Source organism: Nansenia antarctica (genome assembly GCF_963989245.1).
Source record: "Nansenia antarctica genome assembly, chromosome: 12".
NCBI lineage: Eukaryota > Metazoa > Chordata > Actinopteri > Argentiniformes > Microstomatidae > Nansenia > Nansenia antarctica.
In genome coordinates, this window is record NC_137682.1 from 19,446,239 (window position 1) to 19,468,738 (window position 22,500).

Genomic DNA, 22,500 nt, shown 5'->3' on the forward strand with positions numbered 1-22,500 from the left:
GGTGGAAGTTTGTGTTCCACAGCGTGGGTGCAGCGACAGAAAAGGTCACCAAGTGTGCGTCGCCTAGTGCAGGGCAGTGGTGTCATCAACGTGATACGCAGGACTACGCCGTATACCCACTAGGAAAGGCCAAGGATTTCCGTATACCCACTTAAAAATGTGCGAGGACACGTAACAGCGTTTTGTGACAGAACTTTCACACTTTTCACTCATTTATAAAATTCACCCCGTTTGTGTTACGAAGCACTTGACTTTTGGACCATTGGGACTGACTATAGCATCATTTACCATCAACGGTGGGGAAATGTGACATGAAATATGTCCAAATCCAGCACTATCATGCACAGATCAGCCTTATAACATGTAATGTTAGATACAGTATATAACGTTAGACAGCTAGCGCAGATGTATTTTCATGCCGTTCCGAAATGAACGATTGATTGATTGATTGATTGAGAATGTTTATTTTGGTCCCTTATACAATTCACAATACATATATTTAAAAATGTACACAGTCACAATGCGTACCAGGACCAAAAAGGTGTAAGCTGAAGCCATGGCTTATTGCGCCTACCCTTGTTACATGCATGTTTACTTTTTTGTTACTTTTTTAATTTTTTTCATGAGTGCATAATCAAAAACAACAACAACAAAATTTCACTTGCGCATCTTAACAGAAAACTCAAAAGTACCAAACAAAAAACTATATTAATGCGCCTTCCCTTTTTACATTAGTGGTTTTCCCCTTACAAGTGCATAATCAAGACATAGAAACATTTAAAAACAAAATTTTACTTACGCATGTTAACAAAAAGTAAAAAAAATACCAAACAAAAACGATATCTATACCTCTGTTCTATACTTGATATGAAGAAAGAGGAAAAATCACAGTATACCCACTAGAAAAAACTAGACTACACCACTGGTGCAGGGTATGATGAGGAGATCAGCATCAGAGGATCGGAGCCCACGTGCAGTGCAGAGTGTAGGGGTGGAGTAGGTAGACAGGAGCCAGGCTATGGAGTGCTTAAAGGTGAGGAGGAGGAGGATCTTGAAGGAGATTCTGTGTTTTATGGGGAGCCAATTAAGTTGTTGCAGGGTGGGGAAGGGTGATGTGCTCCCAGCGTTTAGTGCGGGTGAGGATCCTGACACCATCAAGTCACATAGGCAAACACACACTCACACACACACGCGCACACACACAGACACACGCACACGCGCACACGCACGCACACGCACGCTCGCACACACACACACACACACACACACACACACACACACACACGCACGCGCACACACACACACACAGACACACACACACACACACACACACACACACACACACACACACCAGTCGCCCCCGGAGCTGATCTGTGGCTGCAGGAGAATGGGTCTCTGTAGCCTTGTTAAAGAGCCCTTCTGCATCCCCATCATTTTTACTGCCCTTTTCTGTAGCTGAGTTTGACTCCAATAACCTTTGTAATTACACAGATATGTACGGACGACTGTACGATCTGATCTAACCCAGCTATACAGTCAATGTTAGGATCATAACATGCATAATATAAATACCCCCCTGTATGTTGTGATAGCTTACGAGAGCAGACTCTACTTTATTATTCAGCGTTTACACAAAGCGGGCACCGAGCCTAGCCAAACTCAGGATTTGATTTAAATAATTAACGCCAAAGCCATGAGTCATCACTGCTCTCTCTCACACACACACAGACACACACGCACACACAGACAGACACATACACACACGCACACACACACAGACACACACACACGCACACACACACACACAGCAGCCCGTCGTTAAAACCTATTATTGTCCTCTCTCCTCTCTTTAAACGCTGTATGAGTCACAACCCTTGGTGTAGTGTAATCCCTGGTCCTGGGAGCTTTAAGACTGGCAGGGATGATGATGGCTGTGTGTCCCTCCTTCTCTTCTGTTGGGAGAACTACAAAGACCAGAGAGAAAAAAGCCTTACCCCTCCTGCAGGACCATGCTGTTCTTGTGGTGGGGGCCCAGTGTGCTGTGGGGGCCCACACTGGGCTGCCCATGCTAGGGCTTCTCCAGCTTGGACCTACATCTGTCCGCTTACGTCACGCCTCTGTAGCGAAGGGAGCCATTCAATTAAAAACTTGCGGTTCAAGGTCAATGGTAACAATCTTCCTCCATTCTAGACTAGGGAAAGTTAAAATTAAGAATGAGACAAGGAGTGTTTGATTGAATAGGGCTCTATAAATGTTGCAATGACAACACTGTGCTGCTCTGTGGTGTGGGTTGCTTGTGGGCTGGCCTAAAGGGTGTGCCTGCCACCCAAGAGAGGCGCCCCACAGGGGATGGAGGTTTTTTGTTCAGACTTTGCACAACACTTAGCTAAATGCAACGGTCGTGCAATGTTACCCATTCTTCTTTGAAAGAAAGACCAGAGACTATATAGAGAATATAGCAGATTCCTATGGTCATTTAGAATGAACATTAGACTATAATTCCAAAATCTAATTCCAAAAATCTGTTTATGTTTATTCATAGGCTTTATTTGTTATGAATCTTTTTATTCAGTTTCATGAATGAAATAAACTCTCAAACTCAGGTATCGTGTATATTCGTGTCGCTGGACAACTCCCAACAGGGTAGAAACGATGATAGAAATGATACCTATAATATTTAATAGAAAAACATCTGATTTCCGAAAGTAGGGAGGGACTTTTCAAATCCGACCCGTAATGGGATCAAATCAAGGTTCAAACAGACGCTAATCCCTAATTATTTTCTTTTTCATAAATACAATTAGTTCAGAGTGGAGGATCGTACAGTTGTCACCACCGAACGCTCCGGGGGGAAATGAATAAAGTGTTCCAGTGTGTAGGTTTAAGTCTGAATAACAATGCACACCGGGCTGTAAACAATGTCATTACAGTGTCGTGTCAGACAGAAGGTGTCCTCCCCTAGGCTCCGGCGAGACAGACATTGTTTTAGTGCGGTGAATAGATGTCCGCCTTTATTACCCCTGACAGACTAACACATCATTAGAGAGATGCATTCAGCGGAGGAAAAATAAACACATTTGGGAACCCGTTATCTGGTGTTACATCTGCGATGAGAGACCAATGCCAGTTTAATTGGTCTTCTGGGGGTATTGTTTTTTACAGCCCACTAAGTCCAGTCAAGTTACATAAATGATCTTCTATTTGTTCTCCAAAACCCTATCACCCACCACCATTACATTTTGAATACCCAGCACAGGATTTTGGAGTGTGTGTGTGGAGCCTTTCTGTATATCTCTCAACCACAAACTTCAAAGACATTTTGATACTTTTTTAAGTGATACAAAGAGAGCATTAGGTCATCTTGTTAAATGTTTGTCTCTTTCTCTCTCTTCCTTTAAAACAGTTATGCTCTCAAGTACATGTTAGATGTAGATATTTTATTGCACACTTATTTGCGGCTTCCGAGCGGTTTGCCCTCACATGATTCAGCCTCCACTGTCCTGTAATCTTAGTCTCAGTAAAACAATAAAATAGGCTTGTTTTGGTTCCCTAAAATAATGCCAAATGGCAAATTTTTCCAAGGACAGAGAGGTCTTTGACCGGGTCAAGTCTCATCTCCGTGGTCCTCGTTTATATAACGTCTTCTCAAATCGAGCAGGTGTTTATTTTCTGACTGTATGACCGAACCGTCCCCTCAAGACGACTTGACAGGATAGTTGTCAGTCGTGTCGTTCTCTCTACCACAGGACTGCATTTAGACTGAATAGGCCCCTCCATCCACATGTACACCAGTCACACTACCCCCTAGTTAGTCATAGAGACCTTTTCACACAATTGCTTCCACATGTTGCTATTGTTCCAGGTCCCTGGTCGGAGGCTGTGCTGAACTGTAGGAGTTTTGGAGTGCTCTGAGATTGAAGACTTGCGTAGTCTCTGAAGCCTGGGTGTAAATATTTATGTATCCTGTCATTTTGTCTTTGTGTCAACCGCACAAGTGTCAGAACCCTGAATAACAAACCTGGCGTGAGTGATGGAAGCTGGAGAAAGGCAGGGTTCTATTTTGGGGGTAGAGAAAGAGAGGGGGATAGGATTGGGGGAGATGTGTTGGTTTTTGGGGCTTGGCTCCATGCCAGGACAGTCCTGGCTGGCGTTCTCTGAGTTCCCTTCTCGATCCGTGTGTGTGTGTGTGTGTGTGTACGGATCCGTCTCAACCGGAGCCAAGTCCTCCAATCCAGTCGGCTGCAGTACAAGCACAGTAATGATGCGATTACATTATCCCACATGCATTTTAAGGAGCGACGAATATAAGTCAGTGTAACATGGAAAGGGCCGTGGATAGGGGCAGATGGCCCATACGGTATTTGTAAAAGACCATCTTTAAAACACATTCACCGAATAGTCCAAAAATTTGATTTCTTCCCTGGTTTCCCCTTTTCCTAAAAAAAGGGTTCACTCTAGGTTCAATGGTTTTGAATCCTCTTCAGTGGGCCCTAAAACCAGCTAACACCACCCCTCCTAAAAAAAAACTACTATTAAATATTTCAACACCAAAACCCCCCCAATCCCCTCTGCAGGATGTCTCAGTGTTGGACAGCAATACTAAGAATACAATTCTCTCTGTTCCTCTCTCTCTGTCCTTACTGGACCAAACTGCAAGCTCCTCATGTCCTCCTCCCATATTTGACAGTGCCTGGTTCTCATTAAAAACCATAGAGCCTTGGGGAACCTCATCGGGCTCAGCTTATGAATGCTTATGAATGGTTATGAGTCCTTCGTCTCGTCATAAAAACCATAAATCCTCCGGGTGGTGTTGTATTCACTTAAAGAAGCCCCTGAATTCTTCCCCTGAGTGAGACTCCCCTGGCGTGACGGAGGAGATTTATGGGCGAGACTGTGGGTAACTGAGGCTCACGTTCCCTCGGGGGCGTCTCTGCCACATTTGTATGCCGGAGACGCTCAGCAACCCTATGAAAAACGAGCCCAATGCGCAAGCACGGGTTTGTCCCTCTTGTAGAATTAGGAGGGTAGGCAGCCCTTAATCATCTTAAATGAAATCTCTCCGCTTGAATTTGTCATGATCTCTCTGATACTTATTTCACTGACGCTAATGACGATTCCCCCCCCCCCCCCTCCCATCTTAACTTATTCTTATATCATGAATAAACTACCCAGAGAGTGTAAGGATAGAGAGAGAGAAGTACCTTGGTTAACATTGATTCAGTCCTTTTACAGATGACGTTAGTGTACAGCTATGATAGTACTATTGGTTCCCTGTTTGTCAGGTGGGTTTAAAACAGTATTTTTTGGTACATACACAGTACCAGTCAAAAGTTTGGACACAACATTCAATGGTTTTTCTTTATTTATATATTATTTCCTACATTGTAGATTAATGCTGAAGACATCAAAACTATGAAAGAACACATATGGAATGATGCAGTAAACAAAAAAGTGTTAAACAAACCAGAATATGTTTTTTGGGTGGTTTTCTCCCACGTATTCTAGAGAAGAGAATGCTGGGTGGTGTTCAGTTTCCTTTTCCACTGACACACACACACACACACACACACACACACACACACACACACACACACACACACACACACACACACACCAAGCTGATTGAGAGAATGTCAAGAGTGTGCAAAGCTGTCATCAAAGCTAAAGGTAGCTACTTTGAAGAATATAAAACATAATTTGGTTTGTCTAACACTTTTTTGTTTACTACATAATTCCATATGTGTTGTTTCATAGTGTTGATGTCTCCGGTATTAATTTACAACGTAGAATGGGTCTGAAAACCCCAAGCTTGAAATAGGAAAACAACACTTTGATGCAGTTAAGCAGCTAATGTGATTTCATTCAAGATGCCTTTTGACAGGTTTATTTCGTGTCGACATATTGTTTTGGACTCACAGCTTTAATGACAGCTCATTTCAGTCAATGCTGGGTGAGAGACATCAGAAATCATGCAGGTACAGAAATAGATGTGCATCCGGAGTCAACAAAGCCGCCCAGACATGGTAATAGTTCTGAAGTGTCTCTCTAGCATTAAACAGGGTTTTGAAGCCTCAAAAAGCAGCACAACATTATTAGGCTAGGCTATTTCCTGTTTTTTTTCCTTTTTTCCGGATTTTAGAATACAATACTGCCTATTAGCAGTGTATAAAGATACGTTATTGTGACTACAGGGCAATGTTATGCTGCTGAGAGATAGGGAGCATGCATAGCCCCATGCCTACCTCACCACCTATCAGGTTACAGGTCAGTGTAGACGACCAGTCTTCATCGCTCGTCAACCCCAGGGGCCTTTGATTCTATTGGCCAGGGGTTAATGGGTTGGGCGCCATGGCGACAGGCATATTTGAGGGTAAGCCGTCTCTGGGTGTCTAGGGTTAGACATAAGCGTGGGTGTGTGTGTGTGTGTGTGTGTGTGTGTGTGTGTGTGTGTGTGTGTGTGTGTATGTGTGTGTCTGCGTGTGTGTGTCTGCGTGCGTGCGTGTTTGCACACTGTAGAGACACAATCTCTCCATTTCTCTCTCATGTAGTCTCTTTCCACATACTGACTCTATGTACAGTAGCCATTAGTGTGAGTTACAGTGGTGATTAAGGAAATGGACTGGAAGACTTTGGTTGAAAGCCCAGGTGGGGCATATTGCCGCTGTAACCTTGAGCGAGGCTTTTAACCTCACATACCTCACAAGATTCAGCATCTATCTGCGGGGGTGGATGATAGAGGGAACTTTAAGCTGTATAAGTCTCTCTGAGTATAGGTACAATGAGTGCTAACCCACAGTATTTTGTCTTTATGTAATCCTTATTCCACGAGGACGTCTCTTTTGGTTTGAACATCTTTTCTGAGCAAGAGCTGGCAAAGCATTGAAAACAATCCAAGTGCACATAGACATTACATTACAGAGCTGTGAAACAAAGGCTATGTATGGCTATGTATGCCTATGTATGCCTATGTATGGCTATGAAAGGCTATGTATGGCTATGACTAAACTCAATCTAAGCTGAATTCTATCCTTTACATCAATGAATCAATCAACAACTGAATACAGTACAGTTTCTGCCTTAGCTAAACAATGTTTTGTCCTTCATCTTTTTCTATCCTCTGATTGGCTAACGTGTCTTTTCCTTCCTTCTGATTGGCAGACATGGAGCCGTGGATGCACAGGTTCAGGGCCGAGGGGACGGTGGATTATTCACAGCTGACCTTTGACCCTGGCCAGAACGAACTGATTGTGGGAGCCAGGTAACCCGATCTGTGTCTGTTTCTGTGTGTGTGTGTTTGTGTGCATGCGTGTAGGCGTCCGTGTGTCCGTTGTAACTACAGTGTTTGATCAAAGCTGTCATTACACACCCCCCAAAAAAGGTGCATCTCTAGCTGATTTCTAGTGAAGCTCATCGTTTATGTCACGAGCATCAACTCTAATTTAGCAGTGTGAGTGTGTGTTTCTCCTTTGAAGCAGATCTGACTGTGATCGGGGCTCAGATAAACCCTCAGAACAGAGCAAGTAGCCAGAGAGAGAGCGAGTTCGTGCGCGCGTGTGCATGCATGCGTGCGTGCGGGCGTGCGTGGGCGCTCATGCGTGTGTGTGTGTGTGTGTGAGTGCGTGTATTCCACATTTTTCAGCTAATGGCTTTGGTTGCCAATATGAACCTTTGTCTACAAAGACCGCTGGAGATAGGAGAGGAGACGGGGGGATGAAGGTACAAGACAAACAGACACGAGCCGAGCTCTGGGAATTTGCTAATGCACCTCTGTACAGGAGACAGGCGCAAGGAAATGGAACAACTGGAAATTGGAAAGACAGTTTGGACTGACAGATACGGAGCAGACAGAGTACTGTAGAAGTGAACGGTTCAGAAAGTGGCACGGCTATAGCCGGTTGGACTGTTGTCCGGCCCTGAGACTGACCCAGACTCGCTCTGGCTATTCGTGACGTTAGAATTATTATAAGGTTCTATCTCCATTTTTGTCAAAATTTAGTTTTTTACATAATCTGATCCATTAGGTGTTTATTAATGCCTGTGTGGTGTTATTTTTAAAATGTTGAAATTGTTGAGTTAGTAATTCATAAAATACAAAGGTTCCATCTCACAAAACATAATGGAATGTAAACACTTGACGCTCAATATCTCTGAACTACCCTAAACGGAGATAGAACCTTATAATTATAAGCTCACGTATTGTAAGAGTGTACCTGGCGCGTTTGTGACAGCAGCTGCTGGTGAAACCGGGAACAAGTCGTCAACCAATCAAAATGTTCAAACTTTTATTCACAAAAATTTCAATAAATTTCATTTCATTGTAAAAAAAAAATTATCAACGACACGCTCGCTAGTCAAGCCAAAAACCAGTGCAATGCAATGGATTCAGTGACTAATCCCCACTACTCTACACTAACTAGGTAGTAGTGGGGATTACTCACTGAATCCAATGCATTGCAATGTTTTGGCTTGACTAGCGAGTGTGTCATTGATTTTCAACAATGCAGAATGTATTTACATTTTTCGGAATAAAAGTCTGAATGGTCCGTTGGTTTGCCGACTTCTTCCCGGTTTCACCGGCTGCTGTCACATTTATCTTTCTAGAAGAAGGATTTTTTTTCTGAGTGACGCAGTCCCACTCATATTTTTTCTTTTATTGGACAGATATAGTGAAGACAGACAGGAAAGTAGGAGAGAGGGCATGTCAGCAGGGCATGGCCCGGATTCGAACCCATGGCGACATGGGCATATGTGTGCACTGTAGACCGCGGTGCTACACCACTGGACCACCCCAGGCCACACATTTATCTTTCTACTCACTAGACCCAAAGGCTTTTAGCTGGTCTCCCAGGCTGGAGCCGATCTAAGAGGAACTGCCATGGGGGCGAGGCGGGTGGCAATTTGGGACAAGGCTTGTCCTTTTGGCGGAGAGGGGCTGTGCTCTGAGGAGCTGCTCTCCAGAGTGTAAGGGGAAAGGTCACAGTGTAGGAGCTATCTCAGACAGACAGACATCACCTAAGTAGACATCACCTAGTATTTCCAAACCCCATCTTCCATCCCCCATAGATAAGAGATGGAGTGGAACACTTTCGATCCATAGCTAAACCCTTTGGAAAAAGTCAGATGGTAAAAACTTGTGGCAAGCCTTTATGTGTGGATCTAGTCAGACTATGACATAGTGTTTAGGATTGAAGCACTCAGAAATCAGGCAGGGATAGATGTAACTGTAATTGTCTTGGAACTTTCGGTACCCGACTGACGCCCCTTGGAATTGGAACTTTTAAACAGGGTTTGACAGACCCTATGGATGGCCCTGGCCTGAGGGAGAGAGGCTCGAGTCATAAATGAACTAAAGAGGGATCGATGCAGATGTCAATACTATAAAGAGGGTCCTAGCCACAGCAGAACGTGTGTGATAGGCACTCTCCATAAGATGGATCTGTGTGTGTGTGCGCGTGTGTGTGTGCGTGTGTGGTGCGTGTGCGTGTGTGTGTGTGTGTGTGCGTGTGTGTGTGTGTGTGTGTGTGTGTGTGTGTGTGCGTGTGTGTGTGTGTGTGTGTCTGTGTCTCTGTGTCTGTGTGTGTCTGTGTCTCTGTGTCTGTGTGTGTCTCTGTGTCTCTGTGTCTGTGTGTGTCTCTGTGTCTCTGTGTCTGTGTGTGTCTCTGTGTCTGTGTGTATGTGTGTGTCTCTGTGTCTGTGTGTATGTGTGTGTCTCTGTCTCGTGTGTGTATGTGTGCGTGCGTGCGTGTGCGTGCGTGCGTGCGTGTGTGTGTGTGTGTGTGTGTGTGTGTCTGTGCTGTTTCATATGAGGGGGTTTTGACTGGTGTATAGTATTCCCAACAATCAATACCCAGATCCATTTCTTTCTCTGACATTAAGTTAAAGCTAGCATGCCGGTAAAGTGAATGTAGATTAGATTCCAGAAGATGCGGAATGACCTACTGCGTGGAGACATAATGTCGATGATGCCGTAATGCTGAAGTCGTACAGTACAACCTGTGACATTCATAGTCAACAGTCAGAGTAGACAGACACACACTCTCTTTAGAGAATGTTACAAAGTTTGGAAGCATTCTATTGTATAAGTAAGTACCAAAGAAACTATTTTGTTTGTTGCCTTACGATGAAAAGTTGTCCTTCAGGGGCGGTGATTCAAGAATGCCTCGGGCAAGTGTTCCTGGAAGTGAAGTTTTTATCTGCGGGCTTAAGGTTTCTTTTACTACTACTGTATACACAAGCATGTGCACACACACTCACACACACACACACACACACACACACACACACACATACACACACACACACACACACACACACACACACATACACACACACACACACACACACACACACATACACACTCACACACACACACACACACACAAATACACAAAGAGATGCTCATGTCAATGTCATTTAAGAATGACTTAGTCTGCAGGCTGTGTTCTTTTTTATAAGGGCATGGAGTACAAGGAGTAGAATGACGATGTCTGGAAATGCTGAACTAACATTAGTTTTCGGAGGGTTATTCTCCCCAGAATGGTGAAGGTTAGGATTGGATCAGGGTACTTACATATGTGCTTTACAGTTTTTTACGATTGCTAACTCACCATGTTCAATACTGAAACCACAGAGTCACAACTCTTCATACAGTCAGCAGAGCAGAAACCCATGTGAACAAAACTGTGACTCTTTCTCTGTGATTTGTGCATTGCTTTCATACAGAATGCATTCAATGACTACGTTCTCCAAATGCCATAACACTTCTCTCATTCAAACTCCCCCACTTGCAAAATACTATGTATTTGCAACACATTTTTTCATTGCTAAGATACTGTGTTCAAAACTCTGAAGAACACGTTCAAAACTGAATTATTTGGTGCAATTTTGCAGTAATCATATTCCTATCATATATGACAGAAAGCTCGCAATAAACTGTTTTTTTGCACAGTTTTTGAGTGTGCAGATGCTGTTATTTTGCACTCTATTGATACTCTTCAGTTCCAGCACCTCAGCAAAGTCTCATAAGGGATGAGCGGTGGTATTTTCACTATTTGCAGTAATCATATTGAAATGTCTAGAAAATATTACAGTAGCAGAATATATACAATGAAATGAAATAGACTAGATGCATTGCCAGGGAAGACATTAGATGTGACCATATGCAGACCAGAGGGTGGACCAAAACCCTCAGGAGTGAGACATTTTTGGTGTGATTGCTATTGTATTGTAGCCCTGGAATTTCAGTTTTTCGTTTTTGTTTGAACTTTGCATCTTCCACTTTATTTTTCACTTTTCATTTTACACAAGTAAATGTAGTGTACTTTGAAGTAAATGTACCGTAACTTACTTTCTGCAAAGATACTGAAAAAAAAAAAGGATAAACGATAGAATACAGTAAAGGATAGAAGCAAAAGATAGGATAAAGGATAAAAGCAAATTGGGGCATTTCTGATTCATTCTTGTTGCCTAATACTTTACAGTTTTACAGTCAACTATTCTGTCTATGATTACTATAAATCAAACCATTTTTATAATGAAATATTAATTCTTGTGAAAATCATTCAAACTATGTAATGCTCCCTGTTGTTAGTATTTTGTAAGTCAGAATGTTATGAATGACAGTGTATGCTTCTGAGTGAACATTGTTGACAGTGTGTGGTTGAACGAGCTTCTTTTGAGACATGAATGAAGTCATTGGCCAACATGAGTCTTACGAATGCAGACTGTATGAAGAGTTGTGAAACTGTGGTTTCAGTATTGAACATGGTGAGTTAGCAATCGTAAAAAACTGTAAGTTGATGATGGAATAAGTATGAAAACACATCTGACATGTTTCTTTTCAAAAATCCTTGAGCGATGTGATGATCGTATAGTGCTGTAATTGAATTGGTTCCTTTTTGCAGTTCTATATGAATGATTCCTTTATAGTCACCAGAAAGATAAGTGAACTTGAACGGATTGATAATGGGGAAAAAAACATCCAGAAAAAACAAAATGAGGTACAAATAACTCATTGTGATTTGATTGATAGCTCTTACCACCTCTTACCAGAAATGCTTTTCCATCCACTTATCTTTTGTCAGGTTTGTCCTCTTCACAAAGACCTTCAACTTGTGCCCTTATCTTTCTTTTCCTCTCAGAAATCATCTCTTCAGGCTCAATCTGGAGGACCTTACATTGATTCAGGTGAGCCGTTACCAGTTATTCTTCTATTCTCTCTCTCTCTCTCTCTCTCTCTCTCTCTCTCTCTCTCTCTCTCTCTCTCTCTCTCTCTCTCTCTCTCTCTCTCTCTCTCTCTCCCTCCTCCTCCTCCTCCTCCTTCCTCCCTCCTTTCCCTTCAATTGTCTGACTCACACAGTTATTGTAAGTGAACCCACAGTCAGGTGCTGGAGGGATTGTGTGTGCGGACACGGCAATTACAGAAACACTTACTGGAACCACACAGCCGCCAAGGTCTTCCAAACACTATCCAAAAAAGACAGAAACCCTAGTTCTGCAAGTAATTTTTCCAGTTCAAACATTTGAGTACTGTAGGCTACGAGACAGGTCAGGTGCTAGTAAGTGAAAGAATGGCTTCTCGTTTGATATCGTCATGGCACTTGTACATCACATGATGAATATGATATTGAATATTTGAAAAACAGATACAAGCCAAGCGTGTGGGAATTCGCTAATGCACCTCAGTACAGGAGACAGGTGCAGGGAAATTAGGAAGACGAACCATGGACCGACAGATAAGGAGCAGACAGACAGTACTGTAGAAGTGAACAGTTCAGAAGTGGCTATTATTGTTAGAGTGTAGCTGGTGGCGTACTTATCTTTCTGCTCACTAGCCAGACCCAAAGGTTTCAAGCTTTGATTGATTGATTGAAAACTTTATTAGAAGATTTGCAGAAGTAGGTACATGAAAGTACATATTACATACAAGGTCAACTAACAGGATAAAAACCCAAGAAAGCCACTGGCTTATTTCAATTGGGGTCCTTGATTCTCTAGCTAGGGGTGGTCTGTACCTGGAGTGGTCCGCCTAGCCTGAAGCACTATAAGAGGATCATGACAAAATTATGGCAAGGATAAGTCAGGTGGTGAAAGAACGGGTTGTTATTTGATATTGTCATGAGGCGTGGAATCATGAGACCTCAGATGTTTAGCTACGACGGAGCAGGAGCTGGGTAGGTAAGCTATGCTAACAGCTAACAGGTCACAGTAGCATGTGTTAATGCCCTAGTCATTCAACCACCCTTTAAAAGCACTTGTGAGACTGCCCCTGGCTATGTTTGACATTCCTGTGGTCCAAAGCCTCCATTTTGCTGTCTTCATAAGTTTTATAGTTTGCTAGGTTATTTACACCTTGTGTTCTTGCATTTTGCCAGAGGACAAAGTCTCACTCTCGTTCTCCCTCTGCTCTGTTATACCACGTCTCTCGCCAACTGAATTGAACTGAGCCATTTTCATTAAGTATTTTATTTCACTCTATTGCATTCCAGTCTATTCAGGTCTGGTCTCTAATCTGGTTTCTTTTGTACAGTCGTCTTTCATTTTTCTGTCTATTCTGATAGTGTGAAATACATGCACCTCTGACTCTGGTCTAGAGGGTTATCATTTATTCAAACAGCACCATTGCCAAAAACCGGAAAATGTGTTTGGGGGACCAGAGATGACATTTTGGAACATAATAATCTTACCACTCGATGTACACTCAAATGTACACTCACATTTCCATATCCCTGCTCGCTCCCTCCCGTGATAGTATCGTAACCGTTTTCCAGAGCACACCACTTTTATCTCCCCTTTATGCTTATCCGTGAATTTACACCCCTGCCCCCCCTACAGAGCTAAGCATCTTGTAACCCAGGGAGTAACCAAGCAAACATTGACACGTTAGGGATTTCCTTTGGACCCCTTCCTAGAGGAAAGCAGCAGCCGTCCTTTGATGGTTTGGACAGGACTACACGCTGGCAATTTACACTCTCAAATACCAAGGCAGAATAGAGTGAGGGGTGGGCGGTGGGGGGGGGCAGAACGGGAGAGTGGGTGGAAGGAATGGAGGAGGGCGGAGAGAGGGAGAATGGGAGGGAAGAGGGAAGGAAAGGTAGCTGGAGTGAATAGGAAAGAGATTGGCTTTAGTAGGAGAGGGGAGCCGGGGTGAAAGAACAAAAAAGGCGGAAGACGGGAAGAAGCGAGAGATGAGGACAGGGAAAGAAGATGGCCAGATAGAGGAGATTAGAGAAAGCGACAGACACAGGGAAGATCAGACGGCGAGACGGAGAAAGGGTGACAAGAAAGGGAGGGACCCCCCACATAGAGGAGCGCCGATCCGCGGGGAGTCTCTCTTTTGTCGTCGCTCGTGGGCCCGGACCCTGTTATTAAAAAGGCTCCACGCCAGCCCCCCCCCCCCCTCCTCTTCCCCTGGTCCAATCATCCCTTCTCCTTTATCTCATCCCTTTGCTTCGCTAGCGAGGGGGGGGGAGACTCCTCTAGCCTTATCAATCCCCTAGCCCCCCAAGGCTTCATCCCTGGAGAGACAAGGCCCTAGTAATCTCCGACATGGACGACTGCCAATTTAAATTGACCCAGGGACTATAGGCCCTGCTTTGCATGTGACTGGTCCAGGGGTTCAGAGTTAAGGAGCTAGCTATTTAAGCCCCAAGGGGGCTGAGCTGAAGTGGTGGAAGTTCTATTGTGTGGCCACGGTGGGTGCCACTCGCCCTCCTCCTCCTTCGCTGTCTCTTCCTCTCTTCTCCACCCCTCCTCTCTATCTTCTCTCTCCTCCCGTTGTAGAATGAGGGATTAATTGCACTGAGATTTGGTGGCAGCCTTGGCATGATTTATCAGACGGGTTTTTTTCTTTCTTGTTTTGTTGTTGTTGTTCAGTATGACTGAACAAAGTGAATCTCTCCCCTGCCATCGCCGATCAGCTCCAATGCAGTGTGTGTATTACTGATTCATCAAATGAATTTGCAATGAGGATATGGCTGGCATTTGAAACTTAAGCCTGTTTGTGTGTGTGTGTGTGTGTGTGTGTGTGTGTGTGTGTGTGTGTGTGTGTCCAAAGAAAGTGTTGCCAGAATAATCATTGGTTCTTATTGTTTTTGTTGTTGTTGTTGTTGCTGTTGTTTTCTGGCTGTCTAGATGTTGAAGATGTTGAGAAAAGAAAAACAGTTAACTGTTTAACCTACAAACAGGAAAATAACCTACAAACTCCACCCACACAAGACCCATGTGTGATTTCAGTCCATCATGATGTATGAATACCGTCGGTGCAAGCCCTTTGGCAGTGATTTAGCTTGCCTTGCACACAATGTTAACATAAATAAACAAATCTGTGCGTGGTTTGATGAAGCTTAACGCTGCGAGCTGTACTTGTGCAGTACACGATTAATGTAAAAAAAAAAAAAACGTAAAAATAAAACAGAGTAGGGGTATAATTAACATATGATCGAGGTGGCTGGCTTGATCTCTTATGCACAAATGCATAAAACATGTGATGAAAAACGACTCCAAACCTCCACCAAGGTCATTCCAGTGTGGAGAGGGAAAATAAATAAACGCCCTCGTACCAATGCTCTCAGTCGCATTTGTGATATTCTGACGTGTAGCAAGAATATAATGTATAAATGATGAGACACACACTGGATATCAATTGGACTCTTTAGTTATTCGATGTGCACGCATTACAGCATCTGCATTCACTGACTCCGGACTGCGCATGACCGGGTCTTGACTCTTGACAGTGTATCGAGTCTACCACCGGGTGGCAGTAGGTGGTCTAAACATTACATCACTCCTTTTTTTTTAATACATGATAAAGTGCATAACATTCAAACAGTCCATTAACTTGGAACATTGTTAACTCGGAAGAACACGTTAACAGTCCTTTGGTACTCCTGCTCTTTAATCGAAGTCACGCAGGTATGCGGGAGGTTGTCTGTTCTCCCTAACTGGATACCTCGGCGGAGGTGCGGGTGGAGGCGTAGCTGGGCCTACTTCCTCACTGACCTCTGAACTTAAGTCCATTAGAGTGTCTGGGTTGTCTCGGACAATCTTCTTAAAGAATGAACTGTTCCTAGTGGTGGTGTAACCACTTCTTCCAGCTGTTATCATGGAACCTTTGACATCGATTACTGTGAGCGGCTCTGCGTTGTAAGGCGTAGTAAGCTTGTTCTGTTTTGGTTGACGACACAGGACGGTGTCTCCTGGCTTGATGTCAGAAGGCGTAGCGTGTCGTCGAGCATCTGAGAGAGCTTTCATCTTTGCCTTGGCCTCTCTGTCGATTCTGCGTATCTCTTCGTCAGCAGGGATGGTGATTGTGTCTGCTGAGGGTAGCTTGGTGGTCATCTTCCGTTGGAATAGTAACTCGGCAGGTGACGTGTTCGTCGTGCTGTGGGGAGTGGACCTGTACTCACGCAGGAAGACGTGCAGCTGTTGTTTCCATGGCATCCTCTGCATCTGGGCGATTCTGAGTACTTTCCCGACGGTGGGCATGAATCTCTCAGCTGTGGCATTAGCTTGTGGCCATAGAGGTGTTATCTTCCTGTGCTTGAACCCTAGGTAGGTGGCAAACTCAGCGAACTGGTTGCTGTTGAAAGGAGGTCCGTTGTCAGTCTTAACAATTCTTGGGATTCCAAACATGGAGAAGACTTTGTCCATGACTGGTATGACTGTGTTTGCTGAGGTAGATCGAATTGGCTCAACAATTGGGTATCGTGTGTAGTCATCGACTATAACTAACAGATATTCTCCCGATGGGAGTGGGCCATAAAAGTCAGCACTAACACTGTGCCATGGTGCGTCTGGCAGCTCAGACATTTTGAGTGGTTCGGTCCGGGTAGCTGGAGTGTTCACTTGACATGGGAGGCAGGTCTTGGTGATGGTCTCTACCTGTTGGTCTATGGTAGGGAACCATACCTTTTCTCTGAGTAGGGCCTTTGTCTTAGCTACGCCCTGGTGGCTTTCATGAGCAATCTGCAGCGCCCTCTGCTGTAGAGCTGCAGGTATGACAATCCTGGTGCCTCGCAGTATGATGTCGTTACCTGTGGACACTGTGAGTTCATCACTGACGAGCTTGTATGGTTTCAGTGCAGCAGCACCTGGTGAGCGGTCTGTGATTAAACGCCATGAGTCATTTCTGATGTGTGCACTGACCTGTTGCAGGAGTGTGTCTTTCAATGTCTCTCGCTGTATCTCTTGTAGTGTCATCGCCTTGGGTGTTGCTTGAAGTGCTACGAAGTTAACGTACTCCTCTGCAACCTTGGATGCTCTTGTGTTCTGTGACGACTGTACCGGGAGAGGGTGTCTAGACATGTAGTCAGCTGGATTGTCAGCTCCTTTTCTATATTCCACTCTGAAGTTGTACGGCTGTAGTCTGAGGCCCCATCTCTCGATCCGTGCAGGTTGTTTTGATCTCGGGTTATTCCATATCATCTCCAATGGTTTGTGGTCGGTTACCATGGTGAATGGATGTCCATACAGATACAGGTGAAAATGTTCGCAGCTCCAGATGATGGCTAGGGCCTCACGTTCTGTTTGCGAGTATCTCGTTTCTACATCACTGAGTGCGCGGCTGGCGTAGGCTATGATGCGCTTCTCTCCCCCTCCTCCTTTCTGACAGAGGATGGCGCCTAGCCCCACCGGACTTCCATCAACAATGAGCTCCGTCTCCTTCCTGGGATCGAAATATGACATTGTTGTGTCGCTCGTCAGGCTGTCCTTGAGCGTCTGGAGTGCCGTAGCTTGATCACTGCCCCACTGCCACGGAGCGTCCTTCTTCGTGAGCCCACGGAGCGGTGCAGTGATGGTTGAGTAGTCCTTTATGAACCTGGCGCAGTAGTTGGCCATGCCCAGAAGACTTCTGATCTCACCTGGATCTTTGGGGTCGCTGGCGTCGTGAATGGCTGACACCTTCTTTGGATCTGCAGAAATCCCGTCGGCAGAAAAAATGAACCCAAAGAATTCAAGGCGCTGCTTGTTGAATTCGCATTTGTTGCGATTGAGTGTCAAACCACTGTCTTTCAGTCTTTTAAACACTGCTCTCAGAGTGTCGTCGTGTGCTTCCTGAGAGACGCCATAGATGATGATGTCATCGCTGAGGTTCTTCACGCCCGGTATACCTTGCAGCGTCTGGCAGATGGCGTTCTGGAACACTTCAGCGGCGGATGATATACCGAAGTTCAGGCGTTTGTATCTTCTTAGCCCGAGGTGTGTTGTGAACGTTGTGATGTAACGACTCTCTGGATGCAGCTCGAGCTGGTGGTAGCCTGCTGTGAGGTCCAACTTCGAGAATACCTTGGCACCGTTCAGCTCGTGTATTACATCGTCCATTGTTGGGGTGATATGTCGTTCTCGCTGAATTGCTGTGTTCGCCTGACGCATATCAACGCAGATTCGGACTTTATCAGGGTCTTTTGGCTTCGGTGGTGTGACGATCGGGGAAACCCAGGGTGTTGGTCCAGATATAGTTTCAATGATACCGTCGTTCTCCAGCTTCTGAAGCTCCGCCTCGACCTTCTGACGGACATGGAAAGGGACCCGTCTGTGCGGCTGGCACGTCGGTTGGATGTCGGGGTCTATATGCAGTTTCACCTGGAAGTCTTTCAGCTTTCCGATTCCGGTGAAAAGCTCTGGGTAGCTCTGCACGAGCTCATCTGCGACAGTACGCCCACTGGGTGGCATCACTGGCGGCGTGTTCACCATATTGATGATCTGGATCAGCCCTAGTTCACTGGCAGTTGCGTAGCTGAGCAGAGATTGTCCGGCGTCGCCTCTGAGAACGTAGAACACACTCTCTGTCCGCTTGTTAGTAGCCTGTACTTTGCATGCAAATTTACCAATGATAGGTAGAGCGTTGTTGGACCCATATGGAAATATTTTGATCATGGCTGTGCTGAGCATAGGCTTTGGGTCAAGTGTGTTTAACACATCTTCATTAATTATGTTGACAGCTGCTCCTGAATCAATCAGTATTTTAACACTGACACCATTCAGCTTGATGTTGGTCTGGGGTTGCTGTATACTTGTGCTGTTGATTACATACACATACCTTTCGTCTCCACTTGATGAGTCTCTTGATTTGGTCTCGGAGCATGCTGTCACCTGGTTCACTTTCTTAGTGCTCCGCTGCTTGTAGTGAGCTGTGTCTTCCTCTTGGCTTTGATGTGCAAATTTCTGACCACGGCAGTGTTTGGCATAGTGGTTAGGCTTTCCACAGGCCCTGCAGTCCTTCCCTCTGGCTGGACAGTCACCCTCGTGTGGATAATTTCCTCCACAGTTTCTACATTGCAAACTCTTCTCTTTGTGCCTGTATGCTGCATGTTGCTGTTTGGCGCCCTTGAGATGCAGTGCATTGATTGCGGTGACAGCCTTCTCTTCTATGCTTTCTGCCTGTTGTTCAGAGATCTCTAACATTCTCCCTAGGTCTAACATATTAGTCAAAGTCATGTTTGGCTCTCTGAGCGCTCTCCTGCGCAGCCGTGATGAGGTACAGCTCTGTATTATTTGCGCGACTATTTCTCTGTCTGCATCTGCAAATTCACAATCTTTAGCTAGCATCCTCAGTCTGGTATGAAATGTGTCTAAAGACTCACCGGGAAGCTGTATGGCTTGTCTGAACTTGTACACAAGGTAGTGTGTGTTCTTTTTCGGTGAGAAATATCCGTGGAGCTTCGTCTTTGTGTTTTCATAGTCATCACTGTCGTCAGCCAGCGTGTCGTAGATATCATGGACTCTCTCTCCAGCTAAGTGAAGCAGCAGTGCCCTTTTCCTTATTTCTTGAGTAATGTTTGTGGCTACGGTGTAATTTTCAAATCGGTTGATCCATTTGTTCCATCGCGTTCCAAGCGAACTGGGATCGGTTTCTGTGTCGAATGGCTGTATGGCCATGTGGCCCGAAAATGCCGACTGCATGATACTAGCGTTAGCCTGGGTAGCTTAGCTTAGCTTCTTGCTAGCTAACTACTCACTTCGACTTTTCCGGACGGATTCTTCTTCTTCCTCCTTCAAAAATCGACACTGGTGGCGTTTCCACTTTGAATCCTCGTCGCCATTGTGATATTCTGACGTGTAGCAAGAATATAATGTATAAATGATGAGACACACACTGGATATCAATTGGACTCTTTAGTTATTCGATGTGCACGCATTACAGCATCTGCATTCACTGACTCCGGACTGCGCATGACCGGGTCTTGACTCTTGACAGTGTATCGAGTCTACCACCGGGTGGCAGTAGGTGGTCTAAACATTACAGCATTGATTCAATTTGTTTAATTTCCCTTCAATCCCTTCACCGCTTAAAATGAAAAAAGGAGCCTCTGGCACTTTTGGTATTGTTGTTTGAAGGTTTGTCTGAGAGTGGTGGCACTCGGAGCGGTAGCTAAGCGCTTTCGGTCTTTCCTAGGCTATTGCAGATATTGAGTTCAGCCCCAGTAGATCGATAAAGCTCGAGCCTGGGTATCATAATCTCTTCAGTAAACGCCCCTGACTGCCTGCCAGCCAGCCTGCCAGTAATGAAGAATACCAGACATAACACAGAATGCAGAACTGAAGATGTTTTATGAGAAAAAAGGGATGAAGTTTTAGAGGAGTCTGTTGCCGTTAGTTTCTTCCTCTTTGAGCGGATTTGAGCGAGTCCACTTTCATGGATTTTTTCTTTCCTTTTGATTGTTCTGTGCCAGCGAGGGATGGTTTCAGTCGCGACGCTATAAGATGTCTTCTGAGGAAGTGTTTTTTGGAACGCTTTGTGTTCAAAGGGACACTTTGAGAATGCTGAAATGCCTTTAGAAAAAAATGGAAAACGTTTCTGCTTTCGTAAACAATTTCAAATGGTACTGGCATAGGTGTATACACGATAACAGGGACTTAAAAAACAAATAATTGAAAACAATTGCGGCAGGGGGGGGGGGGTTGTCCCACCTAAGGAAGGGAAGAGAAATGTAGTCTTCTCTCTGGGCCCTGATGAAGGTTAATGTTCCTTCCATCTCAGTTGCTTAAAGTGGCTTTCTCTCTTTCATGTATACTGATCTGAAAACAGCTAAAGCTTTTCTTGTTCCAAGTACATTCACATCAGTGCAAATTTAGGAGAGGAGAGAGAGGAGGAGAGAGAAGGAGGAGGAGGAAGGGAGAGGGAGGAGGAGAGGAGAGGGAGGAAGGGAGAGGGAGGAGGAGGAGGAGGAAGGGAGAGGGAGGAGGAGAGAGAAGGAGTAGGCCACTGTAGCCTAATGAGATGTATGTATCCAGTACCCTAACCCCCCCCCCCCCCCCCCCTTGCCAACCTCAGTCAGCAGAATCAGCCTTGGCACTGCCACGACAGGCATCCCATGAGCCTTTGCACACCGTACCTACTGAAGTGTGGGGGCATTGATTAATCGTCTGCTCCCTATTTGCATTGTGTTCACATCCCATTGTGTTGCCGTGGGTGATGAATGATCACCTGGGCTGGTTTAAAGCTCAGTGTTCCATCTTGTCCTCCTGTTGTTGAGCTCTCTAACGGTTTAGGGAGCGCCTCGTCGGGACTTCCTGTTTCAGTATCCATCATTAGTAAGCTTGTTTCCTTCCTCCAAGACAGAGAATCCAAACAATCCAGACAACACAAAGGCTCCAGGCTCAGTGTTTAGATAAGACAGTAAGGTGGATCAGAGCACTACAGCAGGTGGGATGTGTTTGGATGTTGCTGGCCCTATTGTTCAAACTGAATAGGATGGGTAGGAGCTAAAATAGCTGATGTGTTTTCCGGGCCGTTCCCTCTCTCTTTAACTGACGACTGTCAGCCAGAGGTCAACACATGGACGATACGTCATCTCCCTATGAGAGAAGCAATGGTGGGCTGGTGTGTCAGAGGGATTTTGTGCCACGTTTTCCTCGTTCCCCCTCCTATTGTAGCCCTTAGCGTGTAGAGTAGAACTCAGATGGGGGCGCTTAGGTGGCCTAGCGGACTAAGCGTTGACCATGTAACCGCAGGGTTCCCGGTTCGATTCCGGCCGCGGACATATCCTGCATGTCATCCCTTCTCTCTCTCACCCATTCTTCCTGTCAAATCTCTACTATCTCTGTCACAATAAAAATGAAAATACGAGTGGGACTGCCCCACTCAGAAAAAATATGAAAAAAAGAGTAGAACTCAGATTATCCGGGCGAGAAGCCCACCAACGGCAAGAGGCGAAAGCCCCTGTCCCCTGTGGAGTGTTTCATCAGCCTGTCTCTCCCAATTATGCTCTGTCAGCGAGACAATTACCCATGTTAATCAGTGGGCTAACGAAATTCCTCCAGAAATTCAGGAAGCGTTGCTAATTCAATTACCAAGTGGGAATAACTCCCTGCCATTTAAATCCATGGCATAAATACTAATAGAATGGGTGGAGCACACACACAGCACCTTCTGTGATAACATGGACTTGACCATTAAAGGGCTGCTTATGGGGGCTGGGGGGCTAGGGCTGGCGGGGGGGCGGCTGTGAATGTGGGCGAGAGGGGGGGTCAGGCCAGATGGTATGTCCCAGGATAGCA

The 22,500-nt window shown here is 45.1% G+C and overlaps 1 protein-coding gene across 1 annotated transcript in view; it reads left to right on the top strand.

The window, feature by feature from the left end:
* Positions 1–22,500, top strand: part of sema5a (sema domain, seven thrombospondin repeats (type 1 and type 1-like), transmembrane domain (TM) and short cytoplasmic domain, (semaphorin) 5A) — a gene marked incomplete at both ends in the record, with an annotated part of 94,538 nt that overhangs the window by 2,249 nt on the left and 69,789 nt on the right. The window contains 2 exons of the mRNA XM_080542732.1: positions 7,159–7,258; positions 12,141–12,186. Of these exons, the coding sequence (XP_080398858.1) occupies positions 7,159–7,258; positions 12,141–12,186 (146 nt within the window). The remainder of the gene's footprint in view (positions 1–7,158; positions 7,259–12,140; positions 12,187–22,500) is intronic.